The 20,800-nt window shown below is 40.7% G+C and overlaps 1 protein-coding gene across 1 annotated transcript in view; it reads left to right on the top strand.

The window, feature by feature from the left end:
* naaladl2 (N-acetylated alpha-linked acidic dipeptidase like 2) overlaps positions 1-20,800 on the top strand; it is a 386,338-nt gene that overhangs the window by 225,004 nt on the left and 140,534 nt on the right. The window contains exon 9 of the mRNA XM_078285865.1: positions 14,695-14,838. Coding sequence (XP_078141991.1) covers positions 14,695-14,838 — 144 coding nt within the window. The remainder of the gene's footprint in view (positions 1-14,694; positions 14,839-20,800) is intronic.

Here is a 20,800-nt window from a genome sequence, read left to right as displayed (position 1 = left end):
TTAGTGTATGTAAACGTTACACTCCGCCAACAGCCAGTATGATTAAACTGCTTTTTCAAAACAGATTAAAGGAAATTATAAAACTATGCTGGTTAGCTTTGTGTACTTGTTGGCTATGAAAAATAAGCCAACAAGTTAATGTATTGACCATTAAAGTAAGCCCTATATAGGCTCTGCTGCAGTAGAGATGGTATCGCTAGCTAGCTAGCCAGGACGCTCCGTCCGATCGGTAAAAGTAATTTCAGCAACATTCCAGAAATAATTGACTGTACTAAAATAAAGTAATATGATTCCCTATTGACAATTTTCACATAAAAATCAATTGAAAACATTAGATGTGTGATATTTTTTAAGGTCATAAGTTTGTTTTTGGAAAACTTTTTCTCGAAGCGGGGTCTTCGGCCCACTATTCCTTTAGCGGATATTGGGGAAGTTTCGTTCTTCTTCTTCATCTTCGCTGATGTTGTGAGGTGTTGTGGAATTTCCAACTCCGCCTAAGGAACCACTGTATGCTTCCTTAAAAATTGGCCAAAACAAGGTACCTTAAATGTGTCCTACCTGAATGAGACAGTACAACAACTTGAAAATTTCGACTTCCTACCTAGGAATGCTACCTAAATAGGCAGCTTCCTTGGGTTTGACACAGAGCCACAATGTAAAATGCAGAGTAGAGGCTGGTACACAATAGGCATTAAACTTGACCGACGCACACCTTTTGTATTCATAATAATAATAATAAACTTTATGTAGCACTTTTTTAGACCAATGTTGCAAAGTGCTTGAACAATTTTAGATTAAAAGAAGGAATATACTTTAACAACAGAAAACACTAAAACCAGTACTAATGGAAAAGTCATTAAAGAAATCCATTTACAGAAAACATAAAACAATTAAACTAGCTGTAATAAAAGGCCTGTTCATAACAATGCATTTTAAGAAGAGATTTAAAGGAAGACACTGATTTTGTTAGCCTTATCTCCGCAGACAGGGTGTTCCTAAGACCAGGAACCCAGTCTCCTTTAGTTTTAAGCCTGGACTTAGGAAAGGCCAAAAATGCCAAGTCAGAGGATCTCAGGTTATGACACATGTGGAGCTAAGAGCTAAGAGGCCTGAAACCATGAGGAGCTTTAAAAGTTATCAGTAAAACCTTAAAATTCATCCTAAAACAAACAGGCAAGCAGTACAAGGAGGCTAAAATGGGTGTATGTGATCTTGTCTCTTTGATTTGGTTAAGAGCCTGGCAGCAGCATTTCGTGCCAATTGCCCCAATGAAGCTACCGTTGATGTTTTCAGCTAATGAAGCAGCAGTCAGAAGCCCGTCTATACAACCAATGAGCAGACGTCTGCTGCTGTTTCTTCTGCTTAGACAATTGCCGTTTTGTGTATTTCTTGTCTGCTATCTGCTGGTTGAATGGCCAACTTGTGGCAAAAGTCAAATTAATCTACAGTAAGTGGCATTTTTCCCCTCAGTTCATTCATTTTAACATTTGCAGGTTTGGTGGCCTCCAAAAATGTCCCTATTCAGGAAAACCACACACACACACACACACACACACACACACACAGCTTTAACTTTAAAGTTCAGCTTTAAAGCCCATATACACCCATATATACACCTGCACAGGTTTTTGAAAATGCATGTGGAAATGCAAATCAAAGTGATTTTTCTGGTGTGAAAATCTTGTAATTCCTAGTTTGGTGCTTTTCCTTTTTTTTTTTTTTTTTTTTTTTTTAACTTCTCTGAAAGGAGTAATTTCCATGACCCTGCAACCCATGGAGACCATTATCAATACATCATATATCTCGAAGGATAGGTGGACATCAGTTGGGAAATCAAGCGGTTTCTCTCAGTTTGTGAAACATTGACTTCTTGACAGTTTTTCATCTAAGTGGTTTGATATGATCGGCTGCTTCCCCTGCACACCGTGGACTCAGCTGTTGGTTTTCCTTCTGTGAATATGTCAGGACGTGCACGGCTCTACACGCGCACACGCACACACACACACACACACACACACACACACACGCACACACACAAACACAAGCCCCTATAGAGTCTGCCAGTCCAGGTACCTGTTAATACCAGTGTCCAGTAATGGAAAGGCTGATGTACAGGCTGTGGAAACTGCCCAGGTATTGATCTGTTGAGTTCTTGCTTTACTGAACACTCTTAGGACAGAGAGAAGAGAAAATGGGCGGGACAGAGTTAAAGAGAGAGAAAGGAGGAGAAGGTGAGACAGAGAGAGCGGGAGGGGAGGAGGACAGATGGGGGAGAGAAGCACAACCCCCAAGCTTTGCAAAGCTAAAGTTGATATCGGTTGTTTTCTGATGTATTTACTGTATTGTCAAAATGAATGGCAATCCACGAAGGCTATGATGTTTAATTAAAAAAGACCTATCCATTTATTTTTTTTTACATTTTTTACCATTCAAGTGCTGCAGTTTGTAGCTGTAGTTGTAGTTTATTTCAGCTCAGCTTTTGTTTCCATTCATGCACATAGTGAAACAATACTAAAGCTACACTCCTGCATATTGCTGAATACGCTGCAGGTGCTCAGTGAAACAGCTAGAACGACACATTGATTGACACACTGGCAGCAACACAACGCCAGGCCTTTAATGCAATTTGAGGGGAAGGGGAAGGAAAAAAAGAGAGGAGAGATGGAGATAAAGGGAGAGAGAGAAAGGTTGTCAGAACTAGGGTTCGACCAATGTGGATTTTTGAAGATGCTCTTGAAATGTGACCTTTTTTGTGCCAAAAATTTGCAACAAATTAAAAAGATTCAGTGTTTCCCCCTGAATTGTATTCCTGTCAGAGTGGAAGAGCCTCTGGAACAGCATTTAGACCATGGGACACAAAAACTCTCCATTGAAAGCCATACCAATGAAATAATTTTAGGTGGGTTAGCAGCTCCTATAGGTTGAGACAGGTTAGCTGCTGATTAAAACAAGAACAACTCCATCACATCAGAGGTGGATGACATGGACTGACTGATATCTGATTCTTAGTAAAAGGCCAGTGTCGTCTGCATATATTGTTATTCTGATATATCAGTGTAACCCTAGTTAGATCAACTTGTACTTTGTGGATCACCAGAATATGTTTTTCCCACGGCGCAGCCGAGGGCATCATAAGGCTAATTCAGGTCAGTCAGTCAGTCAGGTAACACTTGGTGAGATGATGCGCTTCGTCAGATGGCCTCTAGAGGGTGTTTTTGACTGTGAGATGCAATGTTTCCCATACAGAGGCACAAAATTAAAAGTTGCTCACTATGTAGAAATGGATCTAAATAGATCTCTAATGCGCCTGATGTGCGCATCACACCATGTCTGTAATTGGAGATGTACAGACAGCAGACCAGCAGCACTGAACTCAAACCACAGAGTTTCCCGTTGTGTGAAACTGTGAAGTGAAACTTAACATTCCACAGTCAGTAACGGGGATTTGCAGACAGTAACTCGTCTTCGCTGCCCTACAAACTTTAACGGTAGGTGACTTTAACGTTACCTTGTGGTATTTAAGTAACGTTAGTGGAATTAGGTAATTTAACTGTGTCGCAGTGCTTCAGTGCAGAGAATTCAACACGCGCTGTGGGTCTGTACAGGATCTGTGCTTGTTTAACTCTGATGAGCTGCTATAGGTCAGTTACTATCTATCTATCTATCTATCTATTTGTGCAATGTTCCAAAGTTATAAGAATTTTGATGTTACTTTTCTTAAACCTAAAGAACATTTGCCACATTGTGCAAAATTTTGTGACATTTGTACTTCAGTTTCCTCAAAAATGGCTCATTCACATTATCAGCATTCCTCACTGAAGCGACAAGGCACTGTATAACAATCGAGAGAAGAAAAATAACCACCTACAATACAAAATGTCAAGGTATTCCTTAAAGTACAAGTGTTTGGACAGTTGTATCAAGACAAATGTTGAACGTTCAACTGTGCTCAACGTTTGTGTAGACACAGGCTTGGTCAGTTTCCACCCATAGAGTTTTCATATATGAAATTCACATCACGCAATCACTTAATATCCACCAGTAAATATCAAGCACAAAGTAACCTTCACTGACACTACACTTCTTAATTGCTTTAAACACTAAATTAGAATTAATTAGATGTAAGTAGCTTATCGAGATGGGATTTCCGAGGAGTGGGAAAAGAAGAGGGTGAAAGAAAGAAAGACCAGTATCAAAGATGAACTTCCTCAAGCATCTTTTAATGAAGAGGTTAGAGACAATTCTCATGGAGTATCTGGTAATGAAGTGCTGTGTGTTTCTAGACAGCAATACTAAGAAGGGTCCGCCTCATCTTTTATACTACATTTGTAACTGGTGCTGCTGTCATAAACAAAATCATATCACGAAAAGCTTTGGTGATATGATATATAGATATATGCTATTCTGAAAATAGAATTGATTTTTCTTTATACTGGTGATTGTTTGACTCATGATGTTCATGATGTTTAACTGGAGGTCCTTGTTTTCCCACCTTTTTATTTTCCAATACATCGCTGGTTACTGTGTTTTTACTCAGTGTGCTCTATGAATTCGTAATGTAACAATGTGATAGGGACATTCTCTTTTCTCTTGCCTCCCTCGACAGGGAGGTCAGAGGTCAGGTTCAGCCCTGGAGCTGGTAGAGGTTCAGTGTCTTGCTCAAGGACACTTCAGCAGGGAAAATGCTTCCTGACATTTGGGGCTTGAACATGGATTCTCCGGTTGAAGGACAGTCTCCCTATTCACTTTTTTGTTTTTTATGTCAGTGTCAATATATGAATATTGTGCTGCTGATACAACAATTAAACCCCACTAGGGATTCATAATGTACCAACTAATCAATAAATAAGTCAGTTAGCAGGTGGAAAGTAACTAATTACATTTACTCAAGTACTGTACTTAAGTACAATTTTGAGGTACTGGCACTTTACTTGAGTATTTCCATTTTGTGAGACTTTCGACTTTTACTCCCCTACATTTCAGAGGGAAATATTGTACTTACTCCACCACATTTAGCTGATGACTGGAGTTACTAGTTTGTAGAATAAGGTTTTACATGCAAAACATACAATAAGCTCATAAAATATGTTGCATTGTTACAGTTTAAACTCACCAACAGTCTATGGAGCAGTTAGACTGACAACATTAAAATACTTCTTACAGGTTAATGCATCAATAATTTAACACTCTGAAAAGGACCATTCTTCAGAATTCACTTTTACATTTGATACTTAAGTACAGTTTACTGCTAATACCTACAGTATATACTTTTACTTAAAATAATGAATGCAGAACTTTTACTTAAGTATTTTTCCATTATGGTATTGCTACTTTTACTTAAGTTAAGGATTTGAGTACTTTTTCCACCACTGTCAGTTAGTCATTAATTCAATCAATCAATCAATAAAAACTTCCAAATCAAAGAAACTAGCAGTATGAAAAACACTAAAATTGTAGTCATGCTTCCTTGGATTTGAAGTTGTGATGTTTTCAACCACCAGTAGATTTTTAATCTAGTAGTAGACAAGTCTCATCTAATTAATACATCGGTGGTTGTCTACGCAAATCCATATGAGGCTACTGCTTCAGAGACTAACCATGCTAATCAGTCTAAACTCAAAGCAGTGAATGAGCATGGTGGTCAGCTCCCTTCATTTAAGAGGCTGATAGCACATGAAAGCTGCTTTGAACAAGGTGGGCACAGACTGGTAGCAAAGGAACAAACATGTCTGAAAAAAATCACAGGAGCGACTTTTGCTCGTTTTCCACAAAAGGAAGCTCACATTGTGCTTTTGGAAATTAATTGATGCACTTTGCAAGCACTTTGTTGGTGAATGGTCTTTCTCTGCGGTCAATTGTAGAAGAAGAAAAATGTAAACAAGACGCCAACAGCTTGGGCTTTGGTGAATTCAGATGTCCAGGTGGGTAACTGAGGGTTTAGAGTGGATCCACAATTTTAGTGGTCTGAGAAGCTGTGTACTGCAGCTGTGCATTGAGTTACCTAACAAAAGCCCTACAGAGGCAAGCTATTGTTATTTTGTTTTTCAGAGGAAATTGTACTTCAGCTGACCTTGAAAGCTGCTAAAATGCCTGTGAAATTAAAAATGAGAGGACAAAAAAATTAGTAGATTAATAATTAGGAGCACTTTTTTGCCTTTGACCCCAACATTTTATTTGTTGAGTTGTCATTTATTTACGTGAGTCTACTGTCCCCCATGGGCCACCGTAGGTGATTCATGGGAGCCTATCACCAGGCGATACTTTCCAGTGCGTTCTGTGAGAGAAAAATGGAGCATTTTTTGGATCAGAAAAGGCTTGTCACCAGTTTCCAGCAGCAGGAAAGAAGTTAAAACAAAGATTGAGTCTATATTTACCAATTTGTAAATGCAAATGTATTTAATAAAGTCATACCCGAAAAGGACCAAAATGCCCATAAAGATCAAGGGGGCAAACAATTTCTTACCCTGGTTGCTATGTTGTTGTATATTACCAGCACTGAACTCAAAACTGAAATACCGCATTCTGTACTTAGGAGAATTGATCCATAATATTGTGATATTTCTCACCAGTGTGACACTGCATGCTAAAATAAGTAAGTGTATCATTATTCACTGGGCAGTATGTATATACGTTGCTCTGCAAAATAACCTTTGTTAGTAGAATTGGACAAACAAAAATTGTGCCTTGTGATTAAAGCTCCACCAGACAACTTTGCACATTGGTGGCCCCAAATGGAAGCGAGAGGTAACTGTTTGAATTTTGAGGACTTCATTACCCCAAAATCCTTTAAGGTGACCTCAGTAAACTAAATGTCTTCTTCTCAGTGTGTGGTGGGGTGGAGGTGGTGAAGAGGTTCAGCCATCGTTGGCGAGTCCAGCTTTCTCTGGACGGAGCGCTGAAGACAGTTTGTATTTCGCTCTTAAATTTCAATTCATCAGTTCCTATGGTTTTGTACCATTGATCATTCCTGACCACAGGAAGTCTAGTGCATTGCTGTTGGGTGGATTTTCTCTTGTTCAGCCCAAATACAATACTCAAAATAAGGCAACATGTTTTTTCATGATAATGTTACATAGTGGTTTAAACAGTAGATTTAAAGAGGGATCCATAGGTATGACCTGATGATATGGCTCTATCTTCTCAGTTTGCATTGACATCTATTGGTAGCAATAAAACAAGAACACATTCATTTGGCTAACACATACATTGGATGTGGCACAGTAAATGGGGGTAAAGTATGGACTGTCAGTTTTAATTTGATGGCTTTGCTTTCATTGATAAGTTCGCAGGTTTTGGAAATGATACCATTTCGATTACAACTCCCTTTTCTCTATTATTACTGTATGTCTAGACACTAATGTAACAGAAGTTGACTCAGCGGGTTGCGTTGCTATTGCACCTATAAACCTGTCATTCACCTGGCTAAATATTTAGTGGTCAGATTGATGGATATGGTAAGAGCTCAAGAAAAATAATCCATTGCTAAAAGAAAAAAGAAAACAGTGTACAGTCTCTCTCTATTGCAGTATTAGTGGTTTTTTTATAACAACTTAAAGTACACATGTGTTATACATGTAACTTTCTATTTTCACTGTACTAACAGAATTGGAGAACTATTATCTTGTCATCCTCCTCTCTTCTTCTCTCTTTGCCCTCTCCTCTCATGGTCCTTCTTCATGTCTTTCTTTCCGTTGCTCCTCTTCCCCTCGGCTTTCCTCTCATCCTTCTCCTCATCTCTCATTTTCCTCCCCTCTTCTCTTTTCTAGCCTCCTCACGTCCTTCTCCTCACCTCTCTAATGTTCCTCCTCCCCTCCTCTTGCCTCCTTCCCTTTCCTGTCTTTTTCTTCCCTTATCTCCTCTCCCCTTTCTTCCCCTCCAACCACCCAACTCCTCTCCTCTCTTCTTTCCTCCACTCCATTGGTCTCTTCTCCTCTCTCCTCCTCTTGTACCTCTCCTCGCCTGTCATTTCCTCTATTATCCTCTTCTTGCCTTATCTCCTCTTCTACAACCTCCCATCTCTTCTCCTCTCCTCTCCTCCTTTTCTCCTCACCTCTAAATTTTCCTTCTCCCTTTCTCGTCTTCTGGCCCCCTCTACTTTACTCCCCTCTTTTGCCCACTCGTCTCCTCACCTATCCTTTCCTCTCCGCTTTTTGCTTTATCTGTCCTCCTCATTTTCCCTCACTCCTCCCCTTCTTCTCTTTCCTCTCTCCTCATTCTCTCCTCTCCCATGTTGTTCATGGATTATTAATCATCTTCAGGAGCTGGGATGCCGTGGTGACACTCTCTCTAGACCAGGCAGAGAAAGCTATCGACTGCAAGTTTGGTTCAAAGGAACCACGAGACAGATTTTTCAAGGGTTGCTGAACTTGTCCTCACAGCAGAAGGTAGAGTATGGATTAGTCACAAACTTGGACAAAGTATGGATCGGCTGCAGGAGCAGCAGAAGGGGAGCGATATGCTTAAGTAAATGGGTTATACAAGAAGCAATCGGTTGATGAGACGTAATGTTAGGGATGGGGGTCTCATGCCTCTGCAGTGTGTGATAACATTGTTGGTAATGCGTCTCTGTCTTTCTGTGACTAATGGAGTGTGAGCAGTTATTGATAGGGTCTGATATCAATAAACACAAATGGAATAACTTCTACGAGAATTAAAGAACGGGGCACCAGATGTCCAACAGTATCAATAGGCCTCATCTGAAGGACTGAATTCCCAACTTGCTTGAATTTAAATCCATGCAATGAACACAGGAGATGACTTTATGAAAAAGAGTATATTTATTAACAAATCTAAGAGGCTGGAAGACATGAATCAGATAAGCAATGAAAGGGGCGACAGTGTAACTACCTGAGAACACTTACTAAGAATGCTGAACAACTTAGCATACTGACTTGTGGATAGAATGTGATCTTATGAGTGATGCCCAGTGTATGATGACCATACGCACGCCAGACCCAGAGGCAGTGGGTTCCAAGGAAGGTGATGAACACAGAGGGAGGGCGTCCATGAGGACACTCGGTTGTTCGGTGTCGAGCTCAACAGGGCCAGCAAACTGAATGGAACTAGCGGACCGTAGCACTCAGCCTGGCCTGATAGGCTGAGTGCTGAACTGATACGTTGGTTGTGAGAGTCACTCTAGGCACATGCCAAACCTCAGCGCAGTGCAAGTTGGGTTAGGGTAATGGTTAAGCAGATAGAGAGTCTCTGTGTCAAGGCAAACTTCACCAGTTCCAATGATGAAGCACTTTCTCTCTCTGGCTTGACGAGATGATTCCTAGGTGAGTCCATCAGGGACAAACTCTTTGGAGATGAATTGTTGTCTAGACTCATTTAGCATATGTGTCATGACCATGTCGTGAAGTCTGAAGTGTAACAGGGTGCATGGTGTTTTGTTGCGTTTGCCAAGTAGGCATGTATGGAGTGGTAATGTCTAATCAAGTAAACCACAGGACACTCAGGGGGCACTCGATTTTGTTGGGTTGAGTCTGGTCGGACTTGTCTAGTGTGAAGCGGTCCAAGACTCACCATGTCATTTAAATATAAGTTGTAGCTTCTGTACCATGGAGCAAGAAACGACAAAACACATATTTTGCAATTGTATTTACATTGAATTATTCTGGACAAATGGTAAAATGTTTTCAGAATCGGATAGTGTGTGAACCCTCTTCTTCATGTGTGACACCCCTCTTTGTCCCGTCTGTCCTTTAGACTGTCTTGTGTGAATCTTTTTAATGGATCCTTTGCACTAATGGGGTAACTCGTAAATATTTGCTCACTTCAGCACTTAACTTTATTGGTCAGATATAGAATAATATGGAAACTTTAAATTGAGACATGTTGGTTTGAAAATGTGTTCTTGCATTTGTGAGCTCCCCTTACATGTCATCTTTTTAAGGTTTCAGAGAAAAACAAATATAACCACCTCACTACTATGTGAAAAAAACATAGGGTGCACTTTTAAGCAGAACTTATCCCATTCACCCCCCCACCCCAACTGAAAATGCCGCCTCAGCAACTAGAACAATGCGATCCCCAAGTGAACCTCACAATCTGGATTTAACCTCCCTTAACAGATACTAGCTTAGCTGATATGATTTAAAGGGGACTTTTCAAAACCCTCAGGCTTATAATGACCCATCATATTTTTTACAAGGACCATGCTACAAAGAGTAATAATTTTTTATTTTATGTGTGTGTGTGTGTGTGTGTGTGTGTGTGTGTGTGTGTGTGTGTGTGTGTGTGTGTGTGTACGTGCGCGCAAGGAAGGGGTGGGTTGGGGGGGGGGTTAGGAATATTTCCAAGACATTAATGGTTTTTGCTCGAAAGTAACTAAGAACATGATTACTTTTTAATGACTTACTCTTAATTTTGGGTGAATAATTGTCTAGAAAAGTGCTCTCACGCCACTGCAAGTAAAATGTAACTGTAGCACACATTCTTCTACTTGAGTAAAATGTTGCAGTCGGTTTTCTCTCCAGCTATGTTGTGTTATCAGCATTATGTGCAGTGTGTTATTTGTCAGTCACTATGCCTGGAGGTTAGAGCCCGCTTTGTTCTGCTTGGCAACTGTTTCGCAGAGACAAAAATCACATTACCATATGTAATGATCTCTAATGAATCTCGTCCTCCAAGGCCCACAAGTCACTGCTCCTGACTCAATTACAACGTGTTGGTGGTTAATGGCTCCAAATAGACCCACATTTTCCTCATCCTGTTAATATTCACATTCTGATGCTTGGAATTGTAATTGGTTAGAATAATCAGTCAGCACACAGCACTGAGTGCACTGAGTGTGAATGTGTGTGTGAGGGTGCGTGTCTGCATATATCTCCATCCATCTACAGTCAATGTGTCTATATGCACATGCTCGCATGTGTGTGTATCTGTGTGTGTGTGTGTGTGTGTGTGTGTCTGTGCTCATGTGTACGTATGAACTTAATCTTCCAGAGTGCTCCTATTTCGCCTGAACTCATTATCTGTCGATGAGGCTACCATTGACTCTTACTCTTCTCTAAGATCTCTCACAGTCATTCAGCTCCTTCTCCACTTACTCCTCTAATAATTATCCTCCATTTGAATAAAACAGCAAGATTTAGTCTCAAAACCTAATCAGTAGGAACCATGGAGTGGGGGGAGAAATTGGTCTCCTTATAAAAATGGATGATTTCCCTCAGTCATTGGTGCGCTTGCATTGTAGTATTGGTTGATGTTGTTGCTGTAGCTGCAGATTCAGTATTATAGTCGAGTACTGGACAGCTGGTGCGACCTGTGTGTGCATTCAATATGCGATGCAGTTTGAATGTGCAAGTGTGGTGTATGTTTTTGTGCATAAGAGTGTGAATGTATCGATGAAAAGGGACATAGTGGAGGTTAAACCCATTTAAGACACTATGTTCTCATAACTCTACTGTAACTCTACTGTATGTTGTGAACTTCATGAAGCTGGTATTTTTGACGGGGCTTCCATTCAGAAACCAAGATGCACAACCTGGTGTAAGGAGAACAAAACCTGGAGCCTTGAGCAATGGAAGAAAGTAATCTGGTCTGATGAGTCATCCTTCAGCCGTTTTCCTTCATTCAGATGGGTGTAAGTTTGGAGAAAAACAAAGGATTCCTTCGACCCACAATGCCTGTTGTCAACTGTTAAACATGGTGGTGGATCTGTAATAGGATGGGCAGCTATCGACTGGGAGTCCTTAGGTCTGATGGTTGTATAATGGTCACACTAAGGTGCAAACACTGTTCCTTCATGATGACCCTATATTTCAAGATGATAATTCCCCCTTACACTCTGCTACACAAATCCAAGAGTGGCTTCATGAACAGCAGGATGAAGTCAAACTGCTTCCATGGCCTCCTACCAGCAGATCTGAACATCACTTAATGGGAAGCAGATTTCCACCTCCTTTGTCCCTCAAAGAACCGGAGGCTTTCCTTCTTGAAGAAAGGTCTAATATCCCAGTTCAGCTTGCAGTATGACAGCAGGACAAGGAGGACTGAAGCTGTTCTGAAGGCAAAGGCTGGACCTCCATCCTCTGACTGCATGCGTGTGAGTGTGTACCTATGTGGGTAAATGCATAGCTGCACAGGAGAGTGGCATTGCAACGCTGTGAACTGAACCTGAATGGACCTGAAGTGAGGATTAGGAAGAAAACTTTCTCCTCCTAATGGGGGCCAATCAAACGGTGCAGCCATCTCAATCGCCCTGAGCTAACCCCCCTATTGGCTGAACGGTTCCACAAGTGAAAACTTCTTTGTCTATTAGCAGTCAATCCACCAGATTCACTCGGAGAGGAAGGAGGATTTGAGGGAAAGGGGAGGAGGGAGAAAGGTAAGAGAAAGAAAGAGAGAGAGCTAGAGAGAGACAGATGGGACGGAGAGAAAAGGGAAGAAGAGAGATGGGACACATACACACACATTCACCCTGCATGAATTAAACCTGTGAGGGACATACGTACGTACCTCTGGTACCTAACTAACAACATTGAGATAACAGTGCAGTCAGGCTGATCAGGCCCTGCTGCCCATGGCGATTACTGAGAGACGAAATCAACAACACGCAAACAAACAACTTAAGCCTTTTCCTCTGCCAGGCTCCACTGTGTTTTTATTATTATTTTCATGTCATTTCTGCTTTGACAAATGGTATACTGTGAAAAGAGAGAAGAAAAAATGCGAGAGAGAGGGTATTGCCGCCGTTCACGTCATATCGGATTTACCGTAAATACATACCGATGTCAGTTTCCTGACAGTAATGTTAATCGCAAAATATCTTTTTCTTCTACTTCTTCTTCTGCCCTAAAAATCTGTACCTCTGAGACCGTGCGTCCTAAAGCAACGAAATTTGGTGGATAGGTTTAAAATCTCACCCACTACTCGGGCAACAAAAATTACACTGATCGGCCAGATGGTGGCACTATAATAAGCAACTTTATATTTTGGCCAACAACTCCTGGATCGTAAGGTCTAGAATCAATTTGTTCCCTTCAGATTCCTCGGCTCAAGCCAAATACATTGAGCATGTGTTTTTCAGTTCCGCCATGATAGTTTTTCCGCCAATTTGAATTATATGCAATACATATTTTTCGCTATTTCTCCCGCAAAGTTAATCCAATCTCAACAAAATTTAGCACAAGGCATATATGGACTTGCTAGATTACTGAGATGTTTGGCCGTGGTGAACAAATTAAGTTGAGGTGAAGATGCGTAAACAGGAAGCGTAATTCTAAACACTTGATTCTAGAGCAACCAAACGTCAGATATATATTGGGGATGGACCCCACAGTGTGACAGACCATATTTGATTTCACTCCATATTGCCACCTTCTGGCCAATCATGAAATAGCAACTATTTTTAGGCTGCCTATATCATGTCTCTTTCACAGATTTTTGACTCTCATAACCGTTTGGCCTTGACGCATGAATAAAGTTGAAGACGAAGATGCAAAACATGAGGCACAATTCCTAAATGCTTCATGTTAGAGCAATCTAATTTGGTAAATAGGTTTCAAATGTCCTTCAAACTGAAGAAACAACAATTAATCCAATCAGCCAGATGGTGGCATTAAAACATGCAACTTTACACACTTGGCCAATAACGTCAATGGCTCAGCACAAATCCATTGCATATTTGGGATGGACCCCAAAGTGTGACAAACCACATTTGGTTACACCCCGTAGCGCCTCCATCAGGCCAACCTTGCAACAGCAAGTATTTTTTTTTTTTAATTTCTCCTACAAAGTTGCCTTAATTGCCACCAAATTTTATACACCATCATCTTTGCATCACAGACTTGTGATATATGTAACCATTTGGCTGTGATAAAAGATGATGGTGATGAGACACAAACAGGCAGGGAGGCATATTTTTATGCTTAATGCCATCCAAACTTCACATAGGCCTACCTGTTTGCAAGGGGCTCTGAAATGTTCTGTCTGAGATGTACAACATTTCCATAATGATGAATCAAGCTAATATTGTTACTGTCAATCATTTGCCCCAGAAGCCTGGACACCACTGATGGACGCTTGCAGCTATGTTTTTTAATCATATCTAGACAGTGTGTAAAATGCAATACATAAAAATGAGACGTGGGACCATCCGCTGCTGGATTTGAATCCATCCAATGTTCCTTTACTCACTGAGACACTAACACATCCAGGCTGTGTTGTTTATCTGACACATTTTTAAACATACATTTTCTAATGTATGTGTAATCAGATTTCCCCCAGAAATGTGTCTCATCTGATTGGAAAAGCCTCTAAACCAGAAATGTTAGACCATGAGACACTGATATTTCTCACTTGAAACCAATATCAACCACTTTGACATGCATGCACAGACAGTGGGATATAGAAAAATATTGGTAGCTTAAACACTCTGGTTAACACAAACTAAATAAATGCTTCATCTCCTTCATCTGATACATTGCACACACTGCACTAATTTAGAATGGTGCTAAATTGTGTTAATTGCAATAATCTCAATTGAATTAATCTTGAATTAATTCTGATGTAAATCAATTCACTACATGTAAATCCAGTTCAACTTGCTGAACTTGATTTGCATTAACCTGTTTCCATAATTACATAATGACACAATGACATAAAACATATTGTTCAATTTTGTCTCTCTCCCTCTTCCTCTCTCTGCTTTTGACTTTCCCTCTCCCCCTCTTTTTGTCTTTCTTCTAGTCGGTGTGTCCAGAGAGGCTGGTGGCAGTCTGACGTCTCTGTTGGTTCAGCCCATCTCTGCCTTCCTGGCTAAGAGGTTACTGTCCTCTCCATCCACGGGCCAGGGAGGCTCCTGCACTCCTCTAGCCATGCCTCCCAACACAGGTAAATACTTACCATACAGATGCTGAAGTCTCGTAATCTGAATGAATCCAGCATTTGGATTTCAGGTGAGGCACCATTGGTGAAAATGGCAATTTTGTCTGGATTGGTCAATTTTGAGATATTATGATAGTTTGCTTCTGTAACGTCTGTAGCTTCATACAATATACAAAACAATTATCAAACAACAACAAATATAAACAGTTAATTCAGATATTTTTATACTAACTATGTCAAGCACAAAATTAAACACAAAAAATGCAGTTTTCTCAAATGGCATATTCCCTGAATGCAAAACACTTTTTTTTCCCCAACTGAACTTTCTATGCCCACCAAATTTTACCTGTGGCTTAACAAAAATAGTTGGTAGCTAGAGGCTTTTTTCTTTTTCTCTTGTCAGTTTTATTTCTCTTGTCAGAGTCAAGGAGAATGCCGCAGTGTTTGCAATGCTGCCACATATTTATTAAATTATTTTCAACTGTAGATCTTCAGCAGGAACCTGCTATAGGAGGACACAGGTGTCCATTTATAGTCAATCATGACATAACTTCCTGACATGGAAAGATTATAAATGGCATCATACAATCCCAAAGCACACATTACAAAATATTATTCAATGGGGCAGAAAAGTGAGAATAAATAGACTAATCAACTAATCATGGGTGGTTAAGCGTCTCTGAGTAGGGCAGGGTCCTTACCCACTGCCAGCAAAGATACAGCACAGGTACGCAGCGTGTGACCAAACCAAAGAGACTGACTCTGTGAGCAGGGCCAGATATATAGGCCCAGCCACTAATTGCCAATTGGCTACAGTTGAGTCCTGGTCCACGCTCCCATGGGCTGCAGGGTGTGGACTGGGTAATAGAGTCCCTGCAGCACCTGTCCTAGCTTCCTCCTACGGCGCTGTCCCTGGTGCTGATCTCCCTGGCTCTTCCTGGTGCTGTGGACGGTGCTACAGGGATTCTGTGTGGGTCTGTGCTCTCTCACCCCAGAGAGTGGATTCATTTCAGTCATTCAGGTGGTAAGATGTCCAAAGAAAAATTTTAAACGAAATCTACTGGAGTTAAAATGAAGAGTTGAAGATGTTTTACCACTCATCCGAGAGGGTTCATCAGTTCATCAGAATTTCATCAGAACTGGCTTCATCAGAACTGGTGAAGCCTCTCGGATGAGTGGTGAAACGTCTTTAACTCTTCATTTTAAGTCCAGTGAAATTTGTTTTAATTTTTTTGTTTTTTGGGGGGATATTCAGTGTCATGCACACCACGTTAGGCCAGAAACATTGAAAAAGATTTTTGCCATATACATAGTATTTTGCAAATAATTCATAAATTCAATTTTTTTTTACAAATCGATCTGAAAATTACCATCAGAATGAAACAGTGAACACACTGAAGCAAAGTTTTCCAACTGATATGCCATTTTTTTTAATGAAATAATGGCTAATTTAAATATGTTAATAACTAAATAAATAAGATTCATAATACAAAAAGTGTCAGTATTTGTCTCCATATGCAACTTGTAATGTTTCGTTCTAATAGGGTGAAAGGATTTTTTTTCCCTATTCACCTGTGCTGCCCCGTCTTAAGTGGCAGCCAAGGAAGCCCTCCATTACATTATCACCTATCCTACAGCTGTCCTGCTGTAATCCACTTACAACCCTTGTAGAAGACCCTATCAATCATACTGACTGTAGTACCAGGGCATATCAGTGTTACTGTGGCTATAATTACAGTAAAGAACCCCCTCTCAGGTTTGATTGATATAACCTAGAAATGGTAAAAGTCATTCTGTCACATTTACTCATTGATTCATTGATTTCCTTTTACAAGTTCACTGTACATGGATCACCAATTCTGTAAATGTGCCAGTATTGCATCCCTGGGCATGATGTTGAAAAGCATTAGAAAGGCAATAAAAAATAATACATGAAACACAATGTTGACACAAAGTAATATGAAACAGTCTACATTGCAGATTCAGCACTCCACTATGGCAATATGTGTCTGGGCTGTTGTGTTTTTTTCATTACGTTGCTCCATCTAAAAGGATTACCTCTACTATACTGCCGCCTCTGCTGGCATATCAATCACACTGCAGAGTGACTCTCTGAGTTCATAAGAGTTCACTGAGACAAGCTATTAGAGACCTCTGGGGTTAACGCTTGAAAAGGAGGGGTCAGTGAGGGAGGGGATGTATGTTAAGGATGAGGAAGTGATAGAGGTAGAGATTATAGTTAGATCGATATACCAGTTTGCAGATATATGAGGATCATATGACCTCTCATATGATGGATGTGATGCAGTTTGATTGGTTACATATTTATTGTAGAATTCATCAATACTAACCTGAATTGATACTAATGTGACATTTTGATTCCACACCATTATGTATGAATATGCTTTGTTATTAGTTGTAGTAGCAGTAGCTGTAGTAGTAGCAGTAGTTGTAGTAGCAGTAATAGTAATAGTTGTAGTAGTCATTGTAGGATCATCCTGGGACCTGGAACCTGGGAACTTTTTTGGAACTTTTTTTCCCCTTATGTCTAGTAAAAAAAAATGCATTAAAAAAGAGAGATCAGCTTTCATAGGAACTTTATGTACAGGCCTGCGCTCTAACCCTTCCTTTATTACTGTAACCCTTCTTTTATTGTGCTTCCACGCTGTCCTTGCTCTTGTTATTTATGCTGTTTAATTGAACATTTATTTTATTGCAGTTGAGATTTGATTGCCCCAAAATGCGACTTGGCTCTTCGAGTCTGCCTCTTGCTCAGGTCATCATAAATGAGACGCTGTTCTTAATTAATTTATATGGTTACATAAATAGAAAAAGAAATAGTGACTGAGGTGAGAGGAGAGATGCAGTGGCAAGCTCCTATAGGACCCACTGAGACTTGCTCTGTCCCCGGACTAAATGAGAGAGAGAGATTTTTCTCATCATTGAGGCTCTCTTCATTCTAAAAGCAGAGGAAGCTACTAAAACGTGAGGAAATCAGGGCAAGAAATGAACAGGCCCCAAAGGCAAAATTGTCCAAGAAAGGCCATAAAATGCTTATGAATAAAAGGGATATTGCATGTAAAGATGGAGAAAGGAAAAGCGCATTGTAGCCTATACCAACAAAGTCATCATTCTCACATTTACAGGAAAGTTTGTCTCTTTTAAAACAAGGGTTTTGATCCAATTAACCCTGAAAACAAAAAAAAAATCAAATACAGCCAAAGGAGGAAGGAGGTAGAGGTGAAGGAGGTGAAACACGGGATGAAGGAGCAACTCTGTATTTTAATATATCAGAACACATGCACATTCACACACATACACATGCACACACACACACACACACGCAGCAAAGTGGGTGAGTTACTGCCTATCCCTTACTGATATCCCATAGTGCCATCGCTGCAGTGATGTACAAGTGTTGAATTCAAGGCCATTACATGTGTCAATCAGGGACTCTCCACACACACATGCACACACACACAGATTTAACTAGGACTCTGGTTAGTACTGTGACAACTGATGGGCGTGTGGAGCACTTAAAAAATGAACAACTCAGAGGAAATGTGTCAGTAATGGACATCTGTATGTACCTTATGTTTAATTGGGTTGGAGTTTGATTCCGACTGTGATTTAAGAGACTCCATTCATATCAAGGTGATCGACCAAGGGTTTTTAACCTATGAGATGAACGTTATAAATTAGTGCCATTTCAGATGCCTGACCTCCTCTCCAGCCTGTAATGTGGTTTATCAGCCATCTTGCTTTTTTACAGTTGCTCGTCAAATGCCAGTGTGATGGCTGGATGGGCTAGTAGTTAATCAGTGGAGACAGTTATGGACCGGCAATTAGACCTAGAAATGTTTACCTGTTATATATAAATGGCTGCGAGTGTGTCTGTGTGTGTTTCTGTATACACACAGTTCAAATTCGGTTGAAATCCAAGAGAACCAGTACCTGCAACATCTGCGCTACACTTGACATGCGTTCATATGTTTGCGTTAGATGATATTGCCACTTTGATAATGATTTCCCTAACGTCTGACATCTACCTTGTTAAAATAAATCCTAGATCAATAAAGACTTGTCAACAAGACTCAATAATGGTTCATTGAACTGCAGATTTAGTTATACATAAACATCTGCTCCTCTCTGGAGGCTGATAGCTAACTGGCAAACTTGAATGGCAAAGAATGGTCACAATAGAAATAAAAAATATAAATGGTAATGATTTATTTTTTCATTGTTGACCATAACACTCATTATCTTTAAGGCAAGCAGGCTGGCTAACTAGCTTACCTAGATAGCTATAGTGTAATGCCTAGCTTGAAATTGGAAGTCAGCTAGGTGAACTAGCTAACCTAGATAACTAACTAGCTCCTTTCTTACCCCTTGCCTTTTTCACTGGGCTTCAGTCTAATGTTACCACAGACTTTTTATAGGTTGCACAGACATTCAATTCAAAAAACACACATGTATTTGCGCCCTTATTGGTCAAATATGGTAGTATTTTCTATGTAAAGCCAATATCACAGCTATGTTACATGTGTCTAGATCCTAGATCCGTATCCTAGATCTCTATTGTAGGTCTATGTAAATTCTTGGTGTAATCTTAGAGGTTTGGTCAGCTCTTACAGGTTTTGGCCTCACACACACACACACACACACACACACACACACACACACACACACACACACACACAATGCATGCACAGCACATACACACACACAAAGATGAGTCAGGATAGGCTTACCAATGTGACACCATTAGGATACAGTCTCTTAAATGGGACGGGGTAACAGAAACCAGTGTGTGTGCATATAGATTATATATAGTATCAGGAGGTAATTCCTGCTTTGTGAGTGTAAATCCCCTCGTATCTCTGCATCGTCACCCAGGACTCTCTCACACTGCCCCCGCCCCCCAACACACACACAAACACACACACCTTTCGGGGGGGGGTCATCTGTTGTTGCCTGCATGGGTTCCATTACACACGTGTTCGCCTCCATATCTATCCATCTCCATTATTCCCAATATATCCAAGGAGCTGGTCACTGACTGGAACACTGCTTTCTGCCGTTTCCCATGTTGCGCACACACACACACACGCGCACACACACACACACACACAGAGTTCATCTCTGTCATGCATCCATGCTGCCTGAGCGAGCCACGCTGACAATCAATGAGGCACCGCAGAACCAGCGGCCGAAGACATGGGTCCTATCGATCCTTCAAGACAGGGGGGCAGAATGTGTGTGTGCGTGTGTGTATGTGTGTGTGTGTCTTGCTCCAGTATTGGTTTCAATGGAGAGTTTTTAGCTTCCCATTTTTTTCCCAAAAGCCATTTCAGATTGTTTTTTTGTGTTTTAGTGTTTTTGTTGGTCAACTGTTTTAGTGTTTTTAGTGCCCCATGATGGTATAGATGCTCTGTGTGTGTGTGTGTGTGTGTGTGTGTGTGTTTCCACTCTCTGGAGATGAGAGGCCTCTCTATAGACCAAGCCTGACATACAACCAATGGTTCTGCAAGTTAGAAGGTATCTTTTTGAAGTGCTTCCATTACATCAAATGAGAAAGAACAGAAGGAGGGAGGATCGGGAGAGAAGAAGAGTGAGAGAGAGAGAGAGAGACAGACAGAAAGAAAGCCAAAGAGAGAGAGACAGAGATGTAATCTGTCTCCGATCGATTGGCTGCACCTCTGACCACTCTGGGGATCCCGCTATCATTTGTTTCCATCTGTCTGCCTCCTTTCTTTTGCTCGCCCTCTCTTTTTTAATTCCTTCTCTCCCTATTTTTCTCCTTTAATTCCCATTCAATTAAGGCTGGCTGTATTGGCTGGCCATTGGTTAATTGCTCGGGGGCCCTCTATGGAGATCGCCAGACCTTAACGAGACGACGCAGCTGGCCTCACATCACTCATAGCGCTGTGTGTGTGTGTGTGTGTGTGTGTGTGTGTGTGTGCACATG

This window comes from Centroberyx gerrardi, chromosome 9, assembly GCF_048128805.1.
Source record: "Centroberyx gerrardi isolate f3 chromosome 9, fCenGer3.hap1.cur.20231027, whole genome shotgun sequence".
NCBI lineage: Eukaryota > Metazoa > Chordata > Actinopteri > Beryciformes > Berycidae > Centroberyx > Centroberyx gerrardi.
The sequence above is the reverse complement of the archived record's forward strand: the minus strand, read 5'-3'. Positions and strand labels throughout refer to the sequence as shown.